This window comes from Penicillium alfredii (assembly GCF_028826965.1).
Source record: "Penicillium alfredii strain IBT 34128 chromosome Unknown utg000011l_segment0_segment0, whole genome shotgun sequence".
In the NCBI taxonomy this organism is placed as follows: domain Eukaryota; kingdom Fungi; phylum Ascomycota; class Eurotiomycetes; order Eurotiales; family Aspergillaceae; genus Penicillium; species Penicillium alfredii.
In genome coordinates this window covers 508438-532344 of record NW_026622708.1, presented here as the reverse complement: position 1 = coordinate 532344, position 23907 = coordinate 508438, and the positions used below count along the sequence as shown (strand labels likewise).

At 51.9% G+C, this 23907-nt stretch overlaps 6 protein-coding genes across 6 annotated transcripts; 2 read left to right on the top strand and 4 right to left on the bottom strand.

The window, feature by feature from the left end:
• Positions 1-962: 962 nt before the first annotated feature.
• Positions 963-3252, bottom strand: medA (transcriptional regulator medA; the record flags this gene model as incomplete). Its single annotated transcript, XM_056659152.1, has 3 exons — positions 963-1421; positions 1493-2994; positions 3087-3252. Coding segments are annotated over 3 exons (2127 nt in total), but the record flags the coding sequence as incomplete, so codon positions are not given.
• Positions 3253-11930: 8678 nt separating this feature from the next.
• On the bottom strand, positions 11931-12710 carry NUU61_008626 (uncharacterized protein; the record flags this gene model as incomplete). Its single annotated transcript, XM_056659151.1, has 3 exons — positions 11931-12092; positions 12152-12518; positions 12604-12710. The coding sequence occupies 3 exons, from the start codon at positions 12708-12710 to the stop codon at positions 11931-11933; spliced, it is 636 nt and encodes a 211-aa protein (XP_056507444.1).
• A 231-nt stretch (positions 12711-12941) lies between these two features.
• NUU61_008625 (putative alcohol dehydrogenase) lies at positions 12942-14095 on the bottom strand (the record flags this gene model as incomplete). Its single annotated transcript, XM_056659150.1, has 2 exons — positions 12942-13238; positions 13286-14095. 2 exons carry the CDS (start codon positions 14093-14095, stop codon positions 12942-12944), a joined length of 1107 nt encoding a protein of 368 aa, XP_056507443.1.
• Positions 14096-14959: 864 nt separating this feature from the next.
• On the top strand, positions 14960-15292 carry NUU61_008624 (uncharacterized protein; the record flags this gene model as incomplete). The annotated part of the gene is made up of 1 exon (XM_056659149.1): positions 14960-15292. One exon carries the CDS (start codon positions 14960-14962, stop codon positions 15290-15292), a length of 333 nt encoding a protein of 110 aa, XP_056507442.1.
• Positions 15293-17151: 1859 nt separating this feature from the next.
• Positions 17152-22092, top strand: NUU61_008623 (GYF domain-containing protein; the record flags this gene model as incomplete). Its single annotated transcript, XM_056659148.1, has 5 exons — positions 17152-17246; positions 17384-17813; positions 17896-19434; positions 19494-21726; positions 21782-22092. 5 exons carry the CDS (start codon positions 17152-17154, stop codon positions 22090-22092), a joined length of 4608 nt encoding a protein of 1535 aa, XP_056507441.1.
• Positions 22093-22605: 513 nt separating this feature from the next.
• Positions 22606-23901, bottom strand: NUU61_008622 (bZIP transcription factor; the record flags this gene model as incomplete). The annotated part of the gene is made up of 2 exons (XM_056659147.1): positions 22606-23790; positions 23815-23901. The coding sequence occupies 2 exons, from the start codon at positions 23899-23901 to the stop codon at positions 22606-22608; spliced, it is 1272 nt and encodes a 423-aa protein (XP_056507440.1).
• Positions 23902-23907: the final 6 nt, after the last annotated feature.

Here is a 23907-nt window from a genome sequence, read left to right as displayed (position 1 = left end):
GCCTTTTTCGAGGGGCAGGAGGTCACGTGTGATAAGATAGGGGTGAGTCAGCCTTGCCCTAAGTGGAGTGCATGTAGAACTGTGAAAAGTATGAAAGGAATATAGAAATAGATGCACAGATAAAAGCCAATTGACCAGAAACTTGATCATTAGAACTAGAAAATATCAAATAACAGCAAGATCCACGCAAAGTCCAACCATCTTCCAAAACGCCAGAACAATGCAACAAGTAACAACCCTCAGCTCAAAAAAATCAAACAAACAAGTGGTGAGTCGAACTCCAAAAGAATCCTCCCTTAGGGGAAAGCCAAAAAGAAAAGCCAGATGGCAGTTTTTCTGCAATCACCGCAGAAGAGAAAACGGGAAGACGGCCGAAAATAAACAAACCCAAAACCCCTCCATATTTCCCAGATCCCAAATCTATCCCAATCCAACCTGCGAATGCAAAAGGAATGACAGCAGCGCGCCCATGCTATGCCAAGTACTCGTACAGTAGCCCAGATGTGCAAAGCTTGAAAAAGCCAAATCAAAAAAAGAGAGGAAAGCCCAAAATGCCCGGCAAGGAATATGCAACCCAATAATAAAAGGAATGAACAAGACACCGTCTATAAATGCAACAAGACAACCGGTCTCAGTGAGAAGGTAAATATGCAAACAAGTAATGTGGTGGGTGAGGGGCATTCAGGCATGAAAAGTTTTGTAAGGAGAGACGTTCAAATCATGATCGGTGAGCGGCGTCGGAGACAGACACACACATAGATCCACCATGGTAGGTATGGGTGTGTTAGGTCCGATACCAATGTGCTGAGTGGGCATGGTGTCAAAGGAGTGACAGGAAGAAAAAGTCGTATCTTCAAAAAGCAGAGGGTGGAAAATATGAAAATAGAAAGGCAAGAGGGATAATCAGAAAGCCAAAAGACCAAAGTCAAAAATCAAAAAGCAGAGCAGAGAAACCATGAAGATCATGGACCCGAGGCAGTGTCGTGCAGAGAGTACACGGGGTCCAAGTAGGCGTAGCATGCATTGGTGGCTGAAGTGCCAGTAGTAGAAGTACCGGCACTGAGAGCATGCATATCCCAGTCAGTTCGCGGGGCGGGTGCCGCTAGTCCATGGGCGTTCTGGGGTTGACAGATGGCCGGGTACGAGTAAGCACCCACAGAAGTGTACGGCTGGCTCACTGCAGGGATGACCGACCGGAGGTCGGATGCCGCAGAGAGCTGGGCACAGGATTGATCCGGTTGTGAGTGATATGCCGATGTAGCCATTGTGGGGGCATAGGTGCTTGTAGGGCCAGAGTCAGAGACCGACTGCGGAGAGGCGGCAGTGTGCGTCTCAGTACCCGAGTCAGAAGCCGTGCCATGGCTAGTGTAGTGGGTGATGGGGGTTGGCAGAGCCCCTGCGGTGGACGAGTAGCTGGCGGACTGAAAGATAAACATGTTAGAACTCAACAATCAAATGACAGAGAACCGAAATAATGAAACAGGGCACGTACGTATTTCCCAATGATCTTCTTCAGAGCAGGGCTCAGGATCTTCCACGGGAAGACCTTGACATCCTTCTCAATGTTGCGCGGCTTGGGGTTGGGGAAGCCCATGATGACTTTGAAGAAGTCTTCACTGTCGGCCTTGGCCTTGGAGACGGTCAGGGGTCGGAAGCCCTCGAGGTTTCGGCGAATGCGGTTCTTCTCTTCCACAGTGAAACGGACGCCCACAAGAGACTCGAGGAGGTAGATTGTATCGACACTGGTAACATAGCACTCATCTTTGCCCTCCCAGAGAATGCAGCTGATGCAGATGCTGTTTGGAGTACGGGTTTCCAGGGTGACGGGTTTGAAGTCAGCATGGATGGTGCTGCCAGTCTGAGACCGAGTGAACTGCACCAGACGGCGCTGCGTGACCCGCTCCTCCTTTGTCCACCCCTCGGCCATGGCGTCGAGGTCTCCACTGAGTTTGAGGATAGCCTTGGAGGGGTACATAGCATACGGGTTAAAGGCCTGGGTCTGCCCCATGCCAGTGCCTTGCTGGAGAGTCGAGGTGCGGATCAGAGTTGGGTTGGAACCACGCGCCGGCGACGGTCTCCTGTGCTGCGACATGCTCTGAGCCACAGCAAGCCCGGGGTTGCGTCCATCGCTGCTGACCGGCACAAAGGAGGGGCTCCAGGCCGGAGTCAGAGGGGACGGGGCACGGATCGCTGGCTGCTGGGTGGCAGACACTGTGGAGTAGTGGCTCGAGCCGGCCTGAGGGGAGGAAGCGGCCTGGAAAGGTGCGACGAACCCGGCCATTGCGGGAAGAGGCTGCAGGTATGGCGAGAAGGACGCGGGATGGCTGTCCCGGAACGAATAGTTGTCCTGAGGCTCGATCTTGGGAATCGTAGGGCCGGTAGCCCGCTTGGCAGCCCTGGCAATCAGGTTGTCGGAGAAGGACGAGAATTTCCTCTTCCGCGAATCCCCCGAAGGCGAAGGCTGCGGCACTTGCTCGTATGTATAAACACCGACCTGCAGAGTAGTGGCCGGGCAATCATTCTGAGTCTCCATGACGACCTGGATAGGGACGGCTAAGGACGGCGAACCCGTCGACAAGAACGGTGGGGCATCGACCGAGAGGCCATACTGGAAGGCCGAACCCTGGAATCCCAGGAAGTGGGGGATGCACTCGCACCGCTTCGAACCAAACACCAGGTACAAAGCGGCGTAGGTAGAACTGTGCAGGTCATAGGGAGACTGGATCCGAACCACGACTCGTGTACCTTCACCGCCACGCTGAGGACTGTAGGTGACAATTTCTGGCAGCTGGCGATGTCGTGCACCTAGCATCGGTGACTCGGATTCTTCGTACGAGCTGGCGTACTCATGGTTGGGCATGTACGGCACACAGTCAGAGATCTGACTTGCCTGGTCCGGCATTGGGGATGGGACGAGCGAGGCCGTCACATAGGGGGATTGGCCGTAACCAGAGTAAGAACCAGCATCATGCAAAGACTGCGTGGAACCGTAATCTATGATGGGGTCTCAGCACGAGTCCAGATCCATGCCACAAGACAAATGGCGTCGAGAGACGGGCAAGAAGAACCAGAGACAAACGACTTACCAAGTATGGCGCCGGCAGCGGGCTTCTGAAAAGCAGACATAGACAGAATGGGCTCAGACTTGGCCCACAGGCCGTCCGAAAACGCACCAACGAACTGTGACTCTTCAGAATCCGAGAGATCCAACGACTCGCCTAGAATGAGGGGCGTTTGGAAGTCCGGGTCGAACTGCGAGGGGAGGAACAGGAGTCAGTCAAGGTTCTGGACAGAGACCAGTGGTTCAGAGGGGTATGTGTGTGAGATGGGGGGTTCAAACAGCAGGCGGGCTTCGGATTGGAAGAGAAGGGCAAATCATGCGAGCATCCAGAAGAGAGACAGGATTGGGACTCACCAAAACACCGTGAGTCTTCGAGTAAGCCAGCTTGAAGGTGTTGCAGCGACTGCAACAAGACCGAACACTCTTGAGAGGGGGGGGGAAGCGAATTATTGGGAATTTATTCTCCAAACGATGGGATGATCGAAAAGCCCACGCGAAAACGAAGCTCTCTCAGACAACACGAGCGACGAGATGAAGCTGTCAGTCTCACAAAAAAGGGTCGGCGGTAGAAAGGCCCTCGAATCACCATCCAGCAATTCGCACGACACTAAGAGCTGAGACTAGGGAGACAAGGCTGGCTGCAGGAATCGACTCAGATCTCGACGATGCCCAATATTTCTCATCAATCGCAGTGGAGGAACCTGTCGCATGAGAGGAAAGAAAAGTGCCGAGAGTGGGCTGCCACGAAGTTGCCCCGAGAAAGAAAAGGCGGATGACAGCGGACGCCGACTGAAGATGTTTCGCTTTTTCTTTTCTTTCTTTCTTTCTTTCTTTCTTTTGCCCGCGAGGTTTCGGGAAGACTTCAAGCGGATTGGACAAGCACACAGGGACCGAACTACTCAGAGAATGAGTACCAGCTTGCTAGGGCTATGGGGAAGAAAACCCGGATCGGTGCATAGAACTAGCAAGTGACGGACTCACCGAGTGAATCAAAAAAAAAAAAAAGAGAAACCTGGCACTTGGGGATCTGTCGGTGTCTCCGGGGGATAATATGCAAGATCCGCGGTAAATCTGACAAAAACTAAAAGAAGATGAATGTCAACAAACACTCCCATCACCCGCACGATTGGGAGAAAACGGGAGCCAAGCTATCCGACGAGTCTTCGACGGCACTATTGCCGCTCCTCATCTTACGCCGTTCGGAATACCCAGAGAGGGCACGACTTTCCCCTGCAAGGAGATGGGACAAGGACCAGAACGGGAAAAGATGCAAGGCACGAGGGGGAGTGTGAGACCGTGGGCAAAGGGGGAGTGGGCCAATGTTGCGAACCTTAGAACCGACGATCTGCTTCGTCTGAAGGGATTTTCTCCTTGGATCTCCCAATGGCTGAGACCTTGCCAAACAGAGCGCGAGATGTCCGATAGTTCCTCAATCGAAGTGTCTTCAACCGAGACACGCAAGAAATACTTTTTTTTTCTCTCCGCTCAGCTCTTAAATGTTAGAAGAGAGAGAGAAAGAGAGAAAGATAAAAAAGAAAGATAAAGTGATAATAGATCCGAACGTGATGATTCAATGTCCACGGTGCAACTGAGGCGGTCCGGACAAACGGGCTCTACAAGCACTTGGAGATATCGCGATGCGCAAACGCCCTGGGATGGAACCAAGGGATCCGAAAGTAATTTCCGACCTCGTTTCCACTCGATTTGATTCAGGTTCGATTGTCGAAGAATCAAGGGTTGCGATCCGATGGGCGCAAGGCGTCCGGAGATCAAATTAAATATTAAGAATAGACCCGAATAATAATCGGGAGTATACCAAATCCTGTGTATGTGTGTGTGTTTTTTGTCTCTTGAAGGGGAAGAGGGCTTTTTTTTTGGTTTCGATCGGAGTGAATCAGATCTCGAAGCAATAAACCGTAGCGAACGTGATGGTCGTAGCAAAAAAGCGAGCGTGAGAGCGAACGTCAGCGATGAGCGAATGTGGGACTTTCAAGGTGTCATAATAATAACGGCCTTGGAAAGACAGAAAGAGGAAGGGGAGGAATTCAGTGAGATAGAAGCAAGGAAGAAGAAAGGACGCAACGAGGGAGATATCGAAGTGATTTTATTATTAGCAGCCGGAGAGGCAGGTCAAAGTACAACGGGCCTAAACTGTATAGGGCGGGTGGGTATTGACTGGAAAAATAATTATTGTTTTATTATTTTCTCAATGTTATAATATAATATTATATTATATTATTATATTTCACGCCTAACTCCAGGCTAAACTAGTGGGAAATCGTGGCGGGGGGTGCTCAAGAGACTCGGGAATACTGGTATTGTCACGCTGATGGTACAGCAGATGATCTGAAGTGGTACTATCCAGGGTCTTGTTTTCCAATTATAATATTTAGAATATGCGAGTTTACATACATAGTTGTGTGTGTGTGTGTACATCCATGGATGTACTATGTATCTAGGTCAACGAGTGGGGATATCGAAGTACTATGAGGGCTTTCCGAAGTGTCCGAATAGACCGAGGAGAAGTATCCAATGCGATCATATCAACCCCAGAACCTTGGAACCAACAAAGAGCACGGATACAATGGCGATACGGGGATAACGTGGGCATGTAAAGAAAAGAGAAAGAGAAAAAGAGAAAACGAGGATAGTCGACAACCTGGCGGCGCAGGCCGCTAGTCAAAGTGGGTCCCTTGGACTTGAGAAAGACATGACTCGATCTGACCTGATGGCACAGCCTCTTTTTCTATTGCTATGTATCTTTTATCTTTTATCTTTTATCTTTTATTTTGTTGATTGTTTCTTTGTGTTATCACGCATCCAGTGATTACTGATTTTCAGCTTGCAAGGTGAATTGTAACCCTCAGACTTTCTGTCCAATCACACTCCCCGTCGTTCTCGTTCTCCCCCAGCCAATCAGCGTGGACTCGCATATTTATTATTAGCTCCCTCACGTTTAGCGTCGGGGAGAATCCCTCCGTCCTCTTCCTCCCTGTTCAGTCCTTACTGGATTACTGGATTACTGGATTACTGGCTCGGAGTACTAGGGAGCCCTAGAGAGAAACTCTATTATAGAAGAACCCTGCTGGTCTTTTTTTCATTTTCTTTCATTTTCTTCTTTTTGTTCCGACCCCACCGTGGATCTTCCTCGGGGGACAATTGGTGCTTCGGCCAATGGCCGAGCACAGGGGAGTTCTTCACGGGCGTGGTTACCTCACCTCGTGTCATGATTATGCTGCGCCGTGCATGGTCTGGTTGATGATACACATATCCCCGTGCTCGAGTTGACAGGGTAGAATACTCGTGTCGACACATATACAATCATACAATCATACACTTGGAATCCCCCAGGCCCTAGAGTATAGTCCAGGGAATCCATCATTTGACCCGGTATCCCCCCTGTCCAGTGCTAAACTTAGCACTGGCGAGTTCTGGCAGATGATTGGTAGAGACAGCTATGTCCCGATCCGGTATCACCAGTGCGACGAGACGGTACCATTTTGCGGTGGGTGACTCTGCACTGCTACCTTTGTTTTTTATTTATTTTATTTTATTCTTTTCGAGTGGCGCATCAGGTCTGGTGATTTACCAATAATACACTATGATACCTATCCCGGTCGCTGGCTTTGGGGTTAATTACCCGACGGGTAAAAAAATCCTTCCTGTCAAGAAACATGAGATCACGGCGCAAGAATAGATCGAAAATGTATTTCTTGTTTTTACAATTTCCCCTCACCCTCTGTTAGGATGTGTCAGGGCGAGGGGGAACAAAAGGAACGAACTAGCAACGGCTCGAATGCATCACTCGATCCGTGCAGCTCCCAGCCACCACGATGGGCAAAAAAAAAAAAAAAAAAAAAAAGGGGGAGATCAAAGACCTCATTCCGACACAAGATCTTGGTGTTGCCACATCCAGTGATTCAGTGATTCTCCAAATCTATACGTGAACTACAGGGTGTAGAAACTGATTTTTGGGGAAGAGCCGGGTGGGAGCGCCGGCGGATCACCACTGATCAGCAATCTGTCGCGTCACCAAGCTTCCCTCTGATCGTCCAATTCCAGCGATCGCCAACGTCCAGGTCTAGTAAGTATACGAGAGAGATGTTTACTCTACAGTTAATTCCCAATCCCAGCCTCCTTTTATTTCACACGGCAAGGGAAAAGAGTTCAATTTAATTTAACTCAATTCAATTCAATTCAGTTTTATCTCAGATCGCACTTATCCCTTGAATCGCCCTGTGCTTTTTCCAACCGAGGCGTTTGTCTTCGGATCGGGCAATCCTCGGGAATGATGAAATGCTATCCACACTTCTTCCTAGGTACTTCCGACAACAAAAAAAAAAAAAGTAAAATCTCCGCTATCAACAATTACATCGTTTGTCGATATTTTTTTGGATTCCACCAGCTTCCATAGAAAAAGAAAGTGAAAACGACAAAGTGGACTCTCTATGGTTTGATGTCTGCCTTCAGGGCTTCGGAGCTTGACCCGTCTTGGAGAGACTCCGGAACTGGGTTCCTCGGATGGCGTTGTGGTTTCTAATTCCAAGGAATTTGACTCGCGAATCCACACGACCACTAGAGAGAATAATGAATTTACATACCTAATAATGCCTCTGTAGTTCCGCCCTTCGGTACCGTACCTAGGTAGGCTTTTAATTAGTTTATTCATTTATTGTCAATTGGTAGATTGCCACTTGCAAGTGCAAAAGAATGGCTGGTAACTACTATGCAAATACGACAGGACTCCCAGCAAGGAACCTTGCATACAACACGGGCCCGTGGTCCACGGGACAGGAACTCGGATCGTCACTGGGGATGAACAAGTTCCCCAACTTGTCCTGCACTGCCCTTACAGTCCTGAGACAAACGGCACGATTTGACCTGCGAGTACTAAGTCCCGTGCTGAAAGGGCCCCATCGCCCACATGGCATTCTCCGAATCGGGTGGAATTATTGGACCCGCTCTGATCCGAGGCTATACATTTCTGGTGGTTAGGGCTCCCTCAGCCACAGTGTGCCATATCAGTAACATCAGTAATATCAGTAATATGCTGTCAATAATAATATTTTCTTGTGAATATTATATTATATTATTTATCTTTGGGTCCAAATCCCTTGGGGAAAACATCATTCGCTCACCATTTCTCCTTGATTGCAATTAACCAATTAACCCTAACTCCAAGTCATTCGGACCAGTGCTCTCGGCATTTATCTTCCCACAAAAAAAATAAAAAAATAAAAATAAAAATAAAAAAAAAAAAACCTCGCTTCCTACCGGTATATTGTAGTTAATTACTGGTTATTAATAGTTAGCTTAGCTTCAACTTGATGGATCCTCGCGTGCTATACCCATTTGGTGTAAATACGCCGTGCTTCCTGGGGAAGCTGCGCTACTGGCTAGTTCCGAAAGGCGGATCGCCTAACTGGGGCTGCTTCGCCCCAAGTACTTACTTAGTGCCCTAATTGCTTTAGTGTCCTGACTGTCTAGTGACCATGGCTGTGCCACTGTGGAAACCAAAAGCTGCTAGCCCCATGTCAGGTTGGATAGTGTCCTTCGCTCTTCGGTGGCTTTCCGATCCTCTCACCCGGTCGCGATACCGTTTTTTGCCTTTGCCGTGGTCTAATGCATACTATATATTCCATCGCGATGGTTTCGATCACCTGAACGAGTGGGCTGCATGACCACCGATTGGGGATATCTCTCCCTTTCTCACAGATAGCCCTACCAAAGTTGAGGGATTTTCCTACCCTCCATCAGACATAGACACTGACACCTACTGCCAATAGTCAACCCCCAAAAGAAATATGATCATCGCCGCCTACCTACTCTATGTCCTCACCGCGACTCTGACTTCTCACCCCTCCTCGTCATCCATCAGCCGTGCTTCACTCATGGATGATCGCGGCAGAGGTTTCACCATCTCCGCTGTTATGACACAGGTACTGTTCAGCCGTGAAATAGCACATTAAATGTAAAGAAAAGTGAAGAAAAGGCATGGGATCTGTTTCATCGTTCGATGATCAGATACCCAGTCGGGGAAGGCTCGGACAACAATCCCTGAAACAGAGCTGCACACACCCTAGAGTGTTAGAGTGTGGCACTCGCTCCCGCACAATTTCGGGGCTCTGCTGCTGAAAGAGTGTATAAGTGGGTGTGGGGGTGTGTACGATGTAGATCTTGGTAGCTGTCGGAGCTATGTACATATATAGGTGATCTCGCGTAGGATCTTTCAAGCCCAAGTGAGACTGGGGAGAAGCTAAAAAGCAATGCTAACAGCAACAGGGCAACGATGCTATCATGTAGACATATCGACCTTCCTTATAGGGTCTGCGGAGGAATATCGCGGGCGTTGAGTGGATTCAGGGGCTGAGACAGATCTTCGTTTCTATTTTCGAACCACGTTGCTCGTCGATCTCGGATAGAGGGGTGAACCGTTCGGATGTGCGGTCGGGGATATTTTCTATGGTATTCATATAGATCAAGAATGTATAGTTTAAGTATCTCATTATAAAAATGTAGGAAAAGGAGCTATGTATAGAGATAGTGTGGCAGGGGTATTCATCTGATATATATCCCCGCGAAAATACAAAAATAAAGCAGTATATATATTATTATTCTCTGTGAAGAACTAAATTATCCGAGCGACCCTTTTTACCGTTCTCTTCAAAAAAAAAAAAAAAAAAAAAAAAAAAAAGCTAGTCATGTTGCGATCGCCCAGCTCCTGAATCAGACAAATTTACCTGGGATCAGCCCTGATCATCCATGACTGAAAAACCTTTGCGGAGTCTCTCAAAGATTTCAGTGTGATCGTAGCTCTAAACATTCAAATAGATACTGAAGCAATCCATTTTTCATTCATGCTGCCAGCATCTATACATAGTATCATCATGAATAGACTAAGAAATACAATCCTGCTGAAAATCGCCGAGCTGTCGACGATCAGGCAAGCAACGTGCTGGAATATGTACGGCTCTCGGAAAGAGTGGAGCCAGCCTATTATTATTGTATGTAGCTTCCTCGGTCAAGGAAGTCAAGGAAGTGGAGACATCTACTGTACAGTGCCCTCTTACCTACTGTATCCAGTATAGTAATATTTAGTATAGGATGTGGGTACGAGGATAGTCACAGGATCTGATCTCGTCAAATCACAGTCCTGGCATTTCTCGCTCCGTCGGGTCCTTCGGGCCCCCGTCAACCGAACTGCCCCAGTTATGAATCCAGTGATGTATCCAGTGATGTATCCAGTGATCGGGGGCCAGTGATGTTGTGGATGTGGACTTATTCATATACATATCTCTGGGCTATACCGGATCCAGCTGGCCGAAGACAATATGAAGAAAACGGAGAAAAGAACAGAAGAGATAAAAAAAATGGCGCTTTTCTCTCGTTCGCTCGAGGTATTCTCGGGGCTATCCACTTTTTCTTTGCTGCCTTCTTTCTTGGGTTTCTTTTTGTGTCTTTCTTTGTGAACGGAATTTCCCCGCTCGCCATGCCAGAGTGGACAGTATTATGTATTAGAATTATTCTTCCAAGGTTATCTCTTCCAAGTTCGAAAATTGGCCTGCCAAGTTAGGCAGCAGTCATTCCAGGTGCTTGGGCCTCGCGGTGCACAGTGAGGACATGCCCAGGACAAGCAATCTTGCCAAGCTAAGTCCTCTCAATACACACCCGAGGTTTCTGCTGTAAGAAGTATGACATACCTAAACTCAATCCCCATTCATGATTCTCTGGTTTGCGACCGAATCCAGTAGGTGTGGTAGAGTCGGGCTTGTTGATCCCTGATCCCATCCCGCCCCAAACAAAGCCCTGCGACACGCCGGCGTCGCAGATCAACGGGAAAAACAGAGTTTTTGAAACAGTCGTTTAGATGGTATACTTTGGAAGGTGGTCAAACGTTGCAGTTAGAGTAGCGTCACTGGTGATCACATTTCCATAGTATGAGGTCGAGTCCGTAATCTTGTACCTAACCATGAAGAGCAACCTACCCGATCGTATAATAGTATACAGTATTGAGTAACTTCTATCGGAACCTAACCGAGTCACCAAATCAGGGTCTCCCCACGAGATCGATACCAGATACCTGCCAGTCGATGGCCCCCCAATTACGCCTAAACGCCCAAGTCACATCCAGCACATCACTCGTGGTCGGGCTGTGCAGGGCGATCAATTAGGGAATTAGGGCTGTTTCACCCAGTGAGCAGAATCTATTATTAGCGCGCAGAAACCCAAAATCATGTGCATTCGTGCGGTGATCACACGGCCAAGGCTCTTGTGGATGATAGGCTTAGCTGCTGCTCTGTGAGTGCTGTATGTCTTACCACCTTGGCAGGATTAAGTGACAGAAAGGATCGCGTTAGGGCTGTCCTCAAGCACAGCTCAGCGTGCCTTGTACAGCTAGCCTTGCTTGGCTGGCCTGATCCGCGATGCTGGATGTGAATAGGGCGCCGGTGCGGCGGCTGATACCCTGGTTACTCTGCTGGTCCCTGCTGGTCTTTTCTGACAGCAATGCTTCTGAGCCATAATGCCACCGTCGTACTTGATGCAGTGGGCCTTGCCCTGGGATTCTGCTGGGCTTCTGGGTATGATGTGTCTCAGCTCTACAAGCAACATCCGTGAACCCCATGGATGAGTCGTATTGCATTCAGACCTCACGGATAAGAATATGATCGGTACATAACCGAAATAAATCAGCGACTGAAGCTGACTGGGCTAGAAAGCAGTTAACTCCCAGTTCGCACAAGTTTAGTAGACGCATCAACTCCGGCCACCCTCAACGAAAGACAGTTGCTCCGAAAATTTCCTCAACTCCCGCGCTGCTGAAAAAAAAGATAAAACAAAGAGAAAGAAAAAGCAAGAAAGAGATCGTCACTTAGAAGATGGAAGCGCTTTCTTCCACAGTCCGGCCATAGCACACCGGGAACAGCTTCGCCCAGAACTTGTACATGTCGGGCATGTTCTCCTTCTCCTCAACCAGCCACTTGGCAAAGGCGAACTCTGTTTGGAATGGGTTTGGGCTTCGGTAGGCGGCAACCTGACCTATGTCAGAACATATAGAGGACATGGGAGCTGGAATGTCACTCAACTACTCACCTCGTCGTACCGCTGCAGAGCTTGGTGATATTCCTTCGAGAGACCAAGTTTGTTAATGGTTTCGACACGGACTTTCTTGGCAGCGTTGCTGTATGCCCGTGAGAGAGTCTCGCGCTCGGCAATTGTGTCGTCGCCGATGACAACCCCCGGAGCCAGCTTTCGGTACTGCTTAGTATGCGCAATCTCGATGAGACGGGTCAGCATGTCGGCCTCCCAATTCTCGAAGAAAGGGTGGCGGAAGTCCTTGACATGGCGCTGGAGCAACAGCAGCTCTCGCCTGAGCCGGACGGTGTCGGCCTGCAGCTTAGCAATTCTCTTCTGGATGTGGTCGTTGGTGGTCTGTAAAATGTGTTGGGTGATGTCAAAGCTCTAAGCCAGTCCATTGTTAGCATCAATGATCAAGCTTCCATAGGGCTGCATCCGTGGGTGATACCGATCCATCCTCATGATACAAGTCGCTCGGTTCGAAGAACGTCGGTCCCCGAGGAGTAGGACCCGAATCACGGGAGAGGGAGCGAGTCATTCTCGGGAGAGAAGGATGGCGTTGAACAGGAGCCATGATGGCTGAGAAAGGCAATGAATGGAATGGATCAATGAATGGATTTGAATTTGGTCGACTCCGTTTGAGTGTCTGGAGAAAAGTGATGGAAATGGGAGAAGAGTGAAGGAGAGTGGGCAGAGACGAAGAGAAGCACAGAGGGAGATGGCAGCAGCGAAGGACACAGGCACGTGCCTGCAAGTCAACTCGATTGATTCTGTCCGTATATACCCAAAGCAATGCCGATGCTATTCACAGCTTACTGCCCGAGGATTTGCCAAAGTCAATGACTAGTTTTCCAAACTGCTTGCCTTGCCTCATATCCTCGAACAGCCCATCAATGGCCGCCAGATCGTCCAGTTCAGCCTGTAGTACCCGGGAAACTACCGGCTGAATCTTTCCAGTGTTGACAAACTCAACCATCTCCTTGAATTCTTTTCGAGAGCCCATCGTGGAGCCACGAACATCGATGTTTTTGAGAACAGCCTGCATCAGGAATGGCATCTTGGGAGAAACAGTCATTCCATAAACAGAGAGAACGCCACCAGCCTAGAACGCGTGAGCTATGTGGTGATTGATAACAGCCGGGTACATACCTTGAGAAGCTTGGCAGCTTTCTCGATGGAATCTCCACCGGCGCCGTCAATGATGGCATCAAAGTTCGTTTTTCCGGATGGAAGCATCCCCAGCAACTTCTTGTCCCAACCTTCTTCTTTGTAGCTGACACCCCCAGCTGCGCCCAGCTCGATGGCTTTCTGGATCTTCTCCTGGCTGGAGCTTGTCACAAAGACATGCGCGCCTCGAGCCACTGCAAACCTCAGTGCCATCAATGCGACACCTCCACCAATACCAGTGATCAAGACCGCGGCACCATTGCTAGAGTTCCTCTCGCCAGCTTTGGTCACCAGAGCTCTCCATGCCGTCAATCCCGTTAGGGGCAGGGCAGCCGCCTCTGCGTCCGAGAGATGCTCGGGAGCTGGTTCGACCTCGGAGTCCTCGATGGTGATATATTCTTGCAAGGTTCCCTTGTCGTACACCTTGGTCCCTCCCATGATCCGGTAGCCCGCCGCATCTTCCGGTCCATCGGGGGAGTCCTTCCAGCCCACTCCAGGGCTCAAGATGACTCGTTTGCCCTGCCATTGGTCTGCGTTCGAGACATCTGGACCAGCTCCGACGACCACACCGACGCCATCGGCTAGCAAGGGCACATCAAAGGTCACGCCAGGGTAGAGATGCTGGCGGAGGAAGAGATCTCGGTGGTTCAGGGAAGCGGCGGTCAGCTTCACGAGCAGCTCGCGCCCTTGCGGAGAAGGCTGGGGTAGGGTGCGCAAGGAGAGCGGGTAGTAGACCTGACCTGGCTTTCCTGGCTTCCCATCAATGGGAGCGATATAGATTGCCTTGGACATTTTGGGAATGGCAATATGCCAATGATTCGGTCAAGTCTCAGTCTCAAAAGGTCAAGCTTGCCTATGAGATCAGATGCGGGGAATGCCCGTCCTTATCGATAACCGAGGATTCAACGACGAACTGGCTGTATCACTTGACTAGTGATGATCAAATGGAATTATGGAGCTGGAGGAGATTGGATCAAATGATTCCTTATAGTAGTATTTTTGTGCAAGAAGGCCGTGTGGTGGGTATAAATCACTGGTAAAACCAGCTTAAATCATCACGCGCCGTAGACCTCGGTCCCCGGATGAATGGCATTACTAATTGTTCAGGCGATCATCTTCTGCCTGGCTCTCGACAGCTCTCAAAATAGGATCATTGATTGCTGTGGACACTAGTTATGAGGTAATTTTATGTAGAAAGTACCCTGTAGGAGTGCCCAAAAGGGTAGGGCATGTCAAGGTCTACGTGGATACATCTTGAGGTAGACGTATAGTTTTATGAAGGAGATTTTGAATGCACGAAATCAACAACGCTATTTAGAATTATCCTGGGAATGGAACTGCCACACTGAAATAATAAATCAATGCGGAAGTATCTCTCTACCAGTTTCTAGTTGGAGGAAGCTGCTACTTGATCTATGTCTAGCTAGAACAGTAGTTGTCAATCGATAAACCCAAAACCAAGTAATTTCAAGTACACTAGCATTCTCTTTCGATACAAACAGACAGGCAAGACGGTAAATTCCAAACCGTAGACACCTAATGCCTCCCTACTAGGAGACATGGTTGATCACCTTGGTCAATAGACCCCGTGTCGACAGCGATATCTCCGTGGGCGGCGTGGGTAGAGAAAACCACGCTGTGAGTAATCACTGCCAGATGATGCTGCAACCGAAGCCTCCGATGCCGAATCATCATCGTAACTGGCATATTGTGAGGACTCGCCGGAACGACGATTTGGTGCATGACGGCAGCAGGGGTGTCGAACTTCAGTTTCTGGCGGAGGTTGATGGCGTGCACATGGGCATTTGGACGTGCCTTTGGGATGGGAAGCACGGGTACGGGAGCTTTCCGTTGCATGGTAGGAGCAAGGCATTGCCGCAAATGAAGATGGAGGGCAAGAGGGAGGGCAACACATCTCGGCATGCCCTTCACAGCAAACCGGCTTCCTCGGAGGGCTTGGGGCCCGGCCACCCTGACTGGGCTGAGTAGGAGGGTTCACCGTTCTTCCTGGCTGGCCGACCAGGCCACAAACTGGACACGAGGACCCAGCTGTCCAAGGCCCCCAGACAACCCCGCATGGGCATTGCATCGCTACCTGGGGGAATTCAGGAACTGAGTGGCTGCCAGCACGGCATTGTCGAGGGGTCTCATAATCAGAATAGTCACTGCTGCTGGGTGTCGAGGGCCGGACCTCCTCGCTGTTCCGTCCGCAGCGACTGTGAGATGCCCTTTCGGGAAGTAGGGACTCTCGCGAGGGACATGGGCCTGGCAAGCAAGCACCCTCATCGCAATCTTTCAGATGGACTGGCCGGATACGCTCACCACGGAAGCGTCCTTTGTGAACAGGCTTGCCGTCCCAGTACCAGTAATATGGAATATTGCGGTAGGCATGGCGCTTCATCTTCCACGACCACAGCGCCACCTTGGATCTTTTGTTCTTTGAAGTGCAGACACAATAGATCGGGCCCTTATTTTGGGTTCTTTCTGGGAGAGAGATAAGCCGGGAAAATCAATGAACAAGCCGAGTAGACTGTCTTGGTAGGAAGAATGCAAGAGAACGGGAGAAGCAGAGGGAGTGGAGGAAGGCTTAATATGTCATGGCTTCTCCCATGGTTCTAACACCAGATCCATCATGTTGTTTTGAACCAAGACAGAAAAAGAAAAGCAGGTGCAAGCAAGTGGAAACAGTGTCATCGGACACTGTATAGAATGAAGCATCGACCGTCGCAGGGCAAACCTGCTTGCAGTGTAGATGGACCGAATTACGAGGCTCCGCAACAAAGCCCTACAACACAAGACACGGGTAGAGAGGAATGCAATTCTCAATCCAACCAGGTCTTGGTCCGAATCCCGATGGGCAATAATGAACGTTGAACTTTTTCTCTGCGACAATCCATCCAGCTGGCAGACAGCTGGGGGTGCTGAAAGAAAGGGATAGAAGCCGAGAGATGCAACTCCCGGTCTTCGTTTTGCACAGCACAACACCGCAACTGATTCTCTTTGTGTGTGCCGCGCAAGGGGAGAGACACGTCCAGCACATCTCCAATATGCCACCTGCACCGTTTGAGAGCGCATTTTCCAATCACAGCCAGAGCGTGGCTGTAGCTGCTATACACGTCCATCGGGTTACTGCCACAGCTTGTCCCAAGCCACCGACGCATGAAACCTACACTAGATGTATACTTATTTCTTTTTTTTTTGACACTAAATATCCCTAAGACCTAAGAGCTGTAAATCAAGAAAAGAAAAAGAGACAAAAAATGAGTTGGACACATAATCCTCATTGCCTCTGCCCGACGCCCTTGGAGTGTGTGGCCGGGCGCAGGTGGAGGTACAGGGTACTTCTCTGTGCCTGCTGCACACAGGGCGTTGTGCGGGTATTCAATACCTCTTGCCCCAGTAAATGCCAGTACCTGGCCCGCCTCAGAGTGCGGTAATATTGGTCAGGATGATACACTGTATTGTGGCCCCCCACGCAGAGCCAGCGCGCGAGAACTCGTCACAAATACAGTGTCTTCGTGTCTATTGCCACGGCCTCCGCTAAAGCATTTTCGTTCACTTGCAAGCGAAGTCGAAACTCGAACTCTCTCTTCTCGAGCTTGTTAGTCGCTCTACTGCATTCCCTCTCTCTCTTACCCCTACGAGTTTGTCGATTGACCAGCATCTTGCTGTCTTTGCTCCTTTCCGACCCTTTTCTTTTCACCCTTGGTGTCTTGCGTTCCCCTACCGTTCGCATCACACAACTCGCTTGTCAAACCCGCCACAGTGGTCTCGCGATAAACCGTTCAGAACCGGCTGTTTTTTTTTGTGGGGGATCAACATCCATCTCGAACAGCCGCTCTCTCATAATGCCTACGCCACTTCCTTCGAGTTTTGCTTCGGCGGCCGCCGGCAACACCAACGACTCCAGTCGGAGAGGGGATGGAACTGCCAGTGGAGAATGGTATGCAACGTCGCCCTGTCTTGGGGGTGCTCAGTCCCCAGTGGCCAGATGGACCCGCGCCGATGTCTTTGCATGCCCTTGAGACGGCCAATCGTGCCCAGACGAGATATCCGATGCTAATATTCGATGGCCACTAGGTCCCGTATCCGCATGAACGGAGCCACGCAGACCTTCCGACGCCCGTCCGTTGCTACCAATCCTTCTCATCCCCGGGAGAGTAGCCTGACTGCATCCGCCTCGACACCAACGGCGTCTGGAGCGTACATCCCGCCACACATGAGCTCAAATCCTCTGTCCAGTGCGCTGCGAAACGGGGAAGCCCGGTACTCCAAAGACCAACTGCTAGAGTTGTATAGGGCGCAGCGGGAGTCGGGCTCGTTGAACAAGAACGTGGAGGACTATTTCGTGGCTGACTGGGATCCTCATATGGTGACACCTTCGGTGAACGGGGCCTGGGGGAAGCGGGACGACCACAAGAACACCTCCGCGGGGCCCGAAGTGTGCTGGGATCATGGTGGACAGGTCGAACCGCTGAGTCTGGCTGATATGACGGATAGCGAAAAGGAGGTGCGTGGGGGTTTTTTTTTTTTTTTTTTTTTTTTTTTGCATCGCCCCGTGTTCGATGGTCTTTTGCTGACATGTGTCTCAGCTCTTCTCCGCTTCGGTCAATTCTCCTCTGAAGCCGCCGCCCACGAACGCGTCGAAAGAGAATACTGGGACCGGAACTGGAGGCCGCAAGTCTTCCATCTCCTATACTCAGGGCCATATCAATAACTACAATACCTCCTCTCCGAACACCGGGCGCCCGGGCCCTCGACGCCGCGAAACGGGAGAGTCGGTGGGAAATCCCATGTCTCCGACTGGTTCCAATTCTCGCTTCTTCCGTGACGACTCGAATGCCTCGACCCCGCCTCCAGCTCTTTTACGTCGGAAAACGGACTTCCGAGACTCGAGCACCAAGATGGATGAAAAGACGAAGGACACGGCCGGCCGGGAGGGTGCAGACGCGGCCTCTCCTTTTGGCTCTCTGAAACGCAGCACCACCAACCCGCTAAGCGCCGGTGCCAGTGGGCCGACTTCACCCTGGGGCTCGGCTTCCCACAATGCCAATTTTTCCCCGATGGGTGCGTTTGGTGCGTTTTCTTTGGGCTCGTCCAACGCTGTACCCACTCCCACAGCGGAGAAAAAAGGTGGATCCGGTAGCCTTCGCGGTGAAAGCCGGTTCAAGGGTTTGTTATCGAAGGATAGCTCCGAGGACATGGCGGGCTCTGCCAAGGAGAAGCCTTCCTTGAGCAACCTGGAGCGCCTTGCTGAGAATGACGGTGACTTGCGGTCGCAGTCGCCCTGGGAAGACGCGGTCAAGACGCGGGCTCACCGAAGCGAAACCAACCCGTTCGATGAGCCTCGCAGTGGCAGCGCAGCGCTGGGCGGATCTCAGGATGTTGAGGTCCCGTCTCAGGCTGACCTTGGCTTTGGCGCATTCGGGATGACTTCGAGCATCCCTGGTTTCCGGGAGTTGATGCAGAGCCAGGAGAACTCGCGGAACCCGACTCCTAGCCTGCTGCAGGGCCACGAACCGACGAGCCCGACCAACACTAACCCTTACCAGAGCCCGCACGGCGACCGGGCAGACGGGGAGGATGTGGACACCGACGGATCGGACATTCAACAACCTCAACACCCCGGACTTACCGGACTTCGAGATCCCTCCAATCCGTTTGGGTCCATGAGAAGAGTCGGTTCGGGAATGGACCTGCCTACCGTGGACCGCAGCCAAAGCTCCAGTGCTAATGCGAACCGGAGCTTCTCTGGACTCGGCGGCCTTGGCGGTCTTTCTTCGCTCGGAGGAGCTTCTGCTTGGCCATCCAGCGCTGCCGTCGGCACGCCCACTCGCGAACGGTCTGCGTTTGCGGGAGGCTTTGGGGACCCTATCTTCGGCTCTATGGGCGACCTTCAGTCTCCCAGCCTCTCGACGCTAGGTGCCGGCGGTCTCTTTAGTCCGAATACTGGCATCGCAAACACTGCGAGCATTGGAAGATCAAGTAAACTGGGGGCTCTCTTCTCAGCCACGATGCGCGGTGAGGACGAAGCGCGACCGGATTCTGTGGGGCTGGATGATGCCACTCGACAAGCAGGTAACACCACCATCGGTCTTGCCAACAACACCGTTGTTTTTCTACAACTTTTGGTGTGTTTTTGATCTCGGCGCTGACTCTTTTCTCAACAGACCCTCTGCAAACCGAAAAGCTCGGGCAGCTGAACCAATCTGGGTCGACTCCCGCTTCTCAAACACCCGTCTCGGCCGTTGGTTCTATTCCAACCAACTTCGCTGGTCAAGATTTGCCGCCCGCCAGTCAAACCCCCGGTGGAACTGTACCTCCTGCTCAGCAGCGCACCATGGTCATGCCGGACCGAATGCGCTGGATATACCGCGACCCGCAAGGCAATATTCAGGGGCCGTGGACTGGACTTGAGATGCACGACTGGTTCAAAGCCGGATTTTTCAGCCCTGATCTGCAGATCAAGAAGCTTGAGGACCCGGAGTTCGAGCCACTGGCGCAGTTGGTGCGACGCATCGGCAACTCGCGCGAGCCATTCCTCGTACCGCAAATCGGCATCCCTCATGGACCTGACCCCAACCCCGGCCAGTGGACGGCCAGTACCGCTGGAGCCGCTCAGCCTCCTTTCCCCGGCAGTTTCCCCAGCTTTGGTACCACCTTGACAGCCGAACAACAGAATGCGCTTGAGCGACGGAAGCAGGAAGAGCAATATCTCATGGCCCGGCAGAAAGAGCATCTTGCTCAGCAGCAAGCCCTGATGAAACAAATCCCGGGGTCAGGCCCTCCTCCATCTATCCAACCCCAACTCCAACATCAAACTAGTGCCCATAGCCTTCACAGCCAGCCAAGCTTCGGGAGCATTACCTCCCCTGTCGGTTACCAGCCATCCCCGATCCAGGCGCCTATGCAACAGCAGCAGCAAACCCAAGGTGTCCCAGGTTTTTTTGATGGGGCCGCGCAGCTCAGACAGGGAGGTTTGCAGAACGTTGGCCCTGGAATGCTGGGAACTGATCTTGTCGGCAGCCAGGACCAGCTTCCCGCTCTTCTGGATCGCTTGAGTGTCGGCCGACAAGATCCGTTTGCGTTTGGTAGTGGTGCTCCGTTCACTGGTCGCCAGCCTGACGACTACCTCCATTCGCAACAGGTTGCGACGATGCTTCAGGATCGCGCTCAGCTCCAGCAGGAGCAGGAGCAATTCGATAATGCCAATGCCAATGATCCCTTTGACCAGCAAGCTCGCGAGGAACGACTGCGTCAATTCCATGCTCTGAGGGCCCAGGAAGGCGAGCTTGGTATACGCAACGCGGAAGGGCTGCCAAGTCACCCTGCCGCTGCGTCGTCGCTGCAGCTTGAAGCGGAGACAGCTGCCGACGCGGAAGCGACTGCACAGCAGCTCTCGGACTCCATCGAGGGCAGCGAGCCTGCTCTTACTCTCTCACAACAGGTTCAAAAGGCGGCCTCTGCTCAACGTCAGCAGCAAGAGAAAGAGCAGCAACAACAGAGCCAAGGCCCTCCTGAATCGGTCTGGGGAACGAAGACCGATCGCGCAATGCCTCAACCTTTCCCTCCACCGCCATCTGCATCTCCTCTGCCGGCGCCTGCTGCTCAGCGTAACCGCCAGAACGTGGCCGAGTCGCTGGCCGCTGGTTCCAGATCCCAAACTCAGACCCCAGTGGACGCCCCTGCCACCTCAGTTGCACCGTGGGCTAAGGATGCCAATGAATTGCCCAAGGGCCCGTCTTTGAAGGAAATTCAAGAAGCGGAAGCTCGCAACGCGGCTCAGCGTGAGGAGGTTGCGGCTGCGGCCCGTCGTGCCCAACTCCTTGCTGAACAAGAACGTCTCAGCCAGGTGCAGGCGCAGGCGGCTCCTGGCCTTCCCTCCTCGGCCAACTGGGCAAGCGCCGGATCCCCCGCGACTCCTTCATCGGCTGGCTCGGTGTGGAACAGCAAGAACCAGCCCGCGCCCGCTCCCAGCACCGCCAAGAAGACTCTTGCTCAGATCCAGAAGGAAGAAGAAGCCCGCAAGCAGCGCCTCGCTGCGGCTGCTGCTGCTGCTGCCGCGACCGCGACTCCCAGTCCTCCCGTACCTTCTTCCGGTGTCAAGCGTTACGCGGATCTTGCTAGTAAGGCCCCTGCCCCTGCCGCCTCCGCCGCCTCCGCCGCTCCGGCCCCGTCTGGCGCTTGGACTACTGTTGGAGCTGGTGGAAAACCTAAGCATCTGCCGGCAGCACCCTTGGCTCCCCGGTCGGCCAGCGGAACTGTCCCGGCCTCGCCAATTGTTGCAAAGCCTCGTCCAGTCACCACCACTCGCACGGTGACGGTTGGCAGCATCCCGCAGTCAAACGCGAACCAGGCCGTTGAGGAATTCACCAAGTGGGCTAAATTGGCACTGGGCAAAGGGCTGAACAGCAACATCAATGGTGAGATTTTGTTCTACTTTCACATTGTTCAAAATACTAATTGACTACTTTTTAGTTGATGACTTTGTCCAGCAGCTGCTGTTCCTGCCCGCCGAAGCTGAAATTATCTCCGACTCTGTCTACGCCAACTCCCAGACTCTCGATGGCCGCCGCTTTGCCGACGAATTTATCCGTCGCCGTAAGCTGGCCGACAAGGGCATTGTCGACCCCGTTTCGCCCAGTGCGTTCGGTGAAGAAAAGAGCGGCGGTGGCTGGAGTGAGGTTGCCAAGAAGGGCTCTGCTGCCGGCGTTGCAGCCCAGCGCGAGGAAGAGAGCGCCAACGCCGCGTTCAAGGTCGTTGCGCCCCGCAAGAAGGGCAGGCGGTAATGGTGTGCATTGTGTTCTTGAGGGGCTTATAGAAGTTGTTGATTTGAGCTTTGCTGTACGGGTCCGATATCTTTACCCTCGAGAAGAAAGATGCGTGCGCCATATACGCCACCTCTCTAGGGCTGTGTACCACTATCAATGTACATTTGGCTATCGCAGCTGTGTTTTTTTTTTTTTTTTTGGATGTTTTGTCCCATGTAGATCCTGCACCTAAGAAGCTGACCATCTACTGTGTGGGTTTTCATGATACCTTTTATCTCATTTGTCCTCTCTTCGACAGACCCTATATGGGCAAGACCGGCCACACGAGGCGTGAGAAGAAGCGAAGCAATCGTTGCGCTGCTAATATCTAAGATGGCCAGCTTTATATCGCCTCTGTGCATCATAAGATTCTTCGCGAAGAGTAACGTGGCTCATTATTAAGTATGGGATGATCTCGGCGAGGTCATCGTAGATCACACGGCGCATTATACCTCCACGCCTCCGATGAAGTCGCAATATACAGCGCATTCTCTACATCTCGTCGCCGAAACACCGGTCCGTGCCCAACACAGATACAACCAGCAGAGAGGACTGGATGAATGTCAGCGAAACAATCATGAAAAAAAAAAAGAAGACAAGAGACAAAAGAATATAGATGCGAGATAACTCACGTTTAACAAAAGCCGTCACATCAAACTGTGGCGGCATCGACCCCCTCCGCCGACCCCCCAGCGCAGCGCCATCCCCATGCAGACGAACCCCTCTCTCGCGCAGGAACTTCTGCACCCCACTCGCATCCAGCCATTCCACGTCCCCGGACTGAACAGCGAGTTTCCACATCCGCGCAGAGATCTCCATCTGCTCGAGGGTGAAGACGTTCGTCTTAGGCTGGATGGCAGCCAGCGCGTTGGATTTCCTTTCGAGCAAGTTGCTGTTCCCGCCATAGATCACGGTGCAGAAGGCCGTGATGAACCGGTTGCGCTCTGAGTCTCCGAGTGGGGTTCCGAAGACCTGGGTGATTTTCATGATGTTGTCCGGCGTGTGCACTAATAGTTGGTACCCGTGGTGGCAGCATTCTCGGACTAGGCGTTGGGACAGGGACCATGGCTGCTCTGTTGTGAGTTGGCTGGGGAGGAAGGTTGTTGGGGACGGGGAGAAGAGGTCGCTGAAAGTAGGTGAGGATGATTTGGGGGATGATAGGACCAGACCGAAAGGTAGAATTGCTGGATCTGAGGCTTCTGCTGCTGCTGTAGTTGAGAGCGATGCTTCGGGCCATTCTAATGGAGGTGCTGGTGTGGTTTGGAAGGTGTCACTCGTAGGTGTGGGCAATGAGTGAATGGGAGTGACATCTTGCTCTGGTGTTCCACTCTCTGGAATGGCACCGGTCTTATCTGAATCATCCGCTGTCGCACTGGAAGCGGCTTCGCCTTCGTCGCTTGCCTTCTTGGCGAGCGACACGCATTGCTGGGTGATATTCTGGAGCGCCGATGTGATCTGCGGGTGTTGCTCAAGTTGGCCGGTCTCCAGCAGCAGCAGCGTACTGAAGGACAGGAACGACTGGCTCAGCTCTTCAATGCCCGATTCCAGTCCATGCACGCGAGTCTGCAGCGCGTCGATGGTGTCCTCCTTGCGTCGGCGGTACGCCTGTTGCGCCAGGCGAAGTTGCTTACGGCGTTTCTGAAGACACACGGGTGAGCATGATGTGCATTTTGTAGTCTGTCTACCTGTGTCTCAACCCACCTCTGGCACTTGCTGATCGGTCACAGTCCGCGGGCGGCCTCGTTTCCGGGCTCCACCTCCACTTGCAGTGACGCTGTCTTCTGCCATCGCACT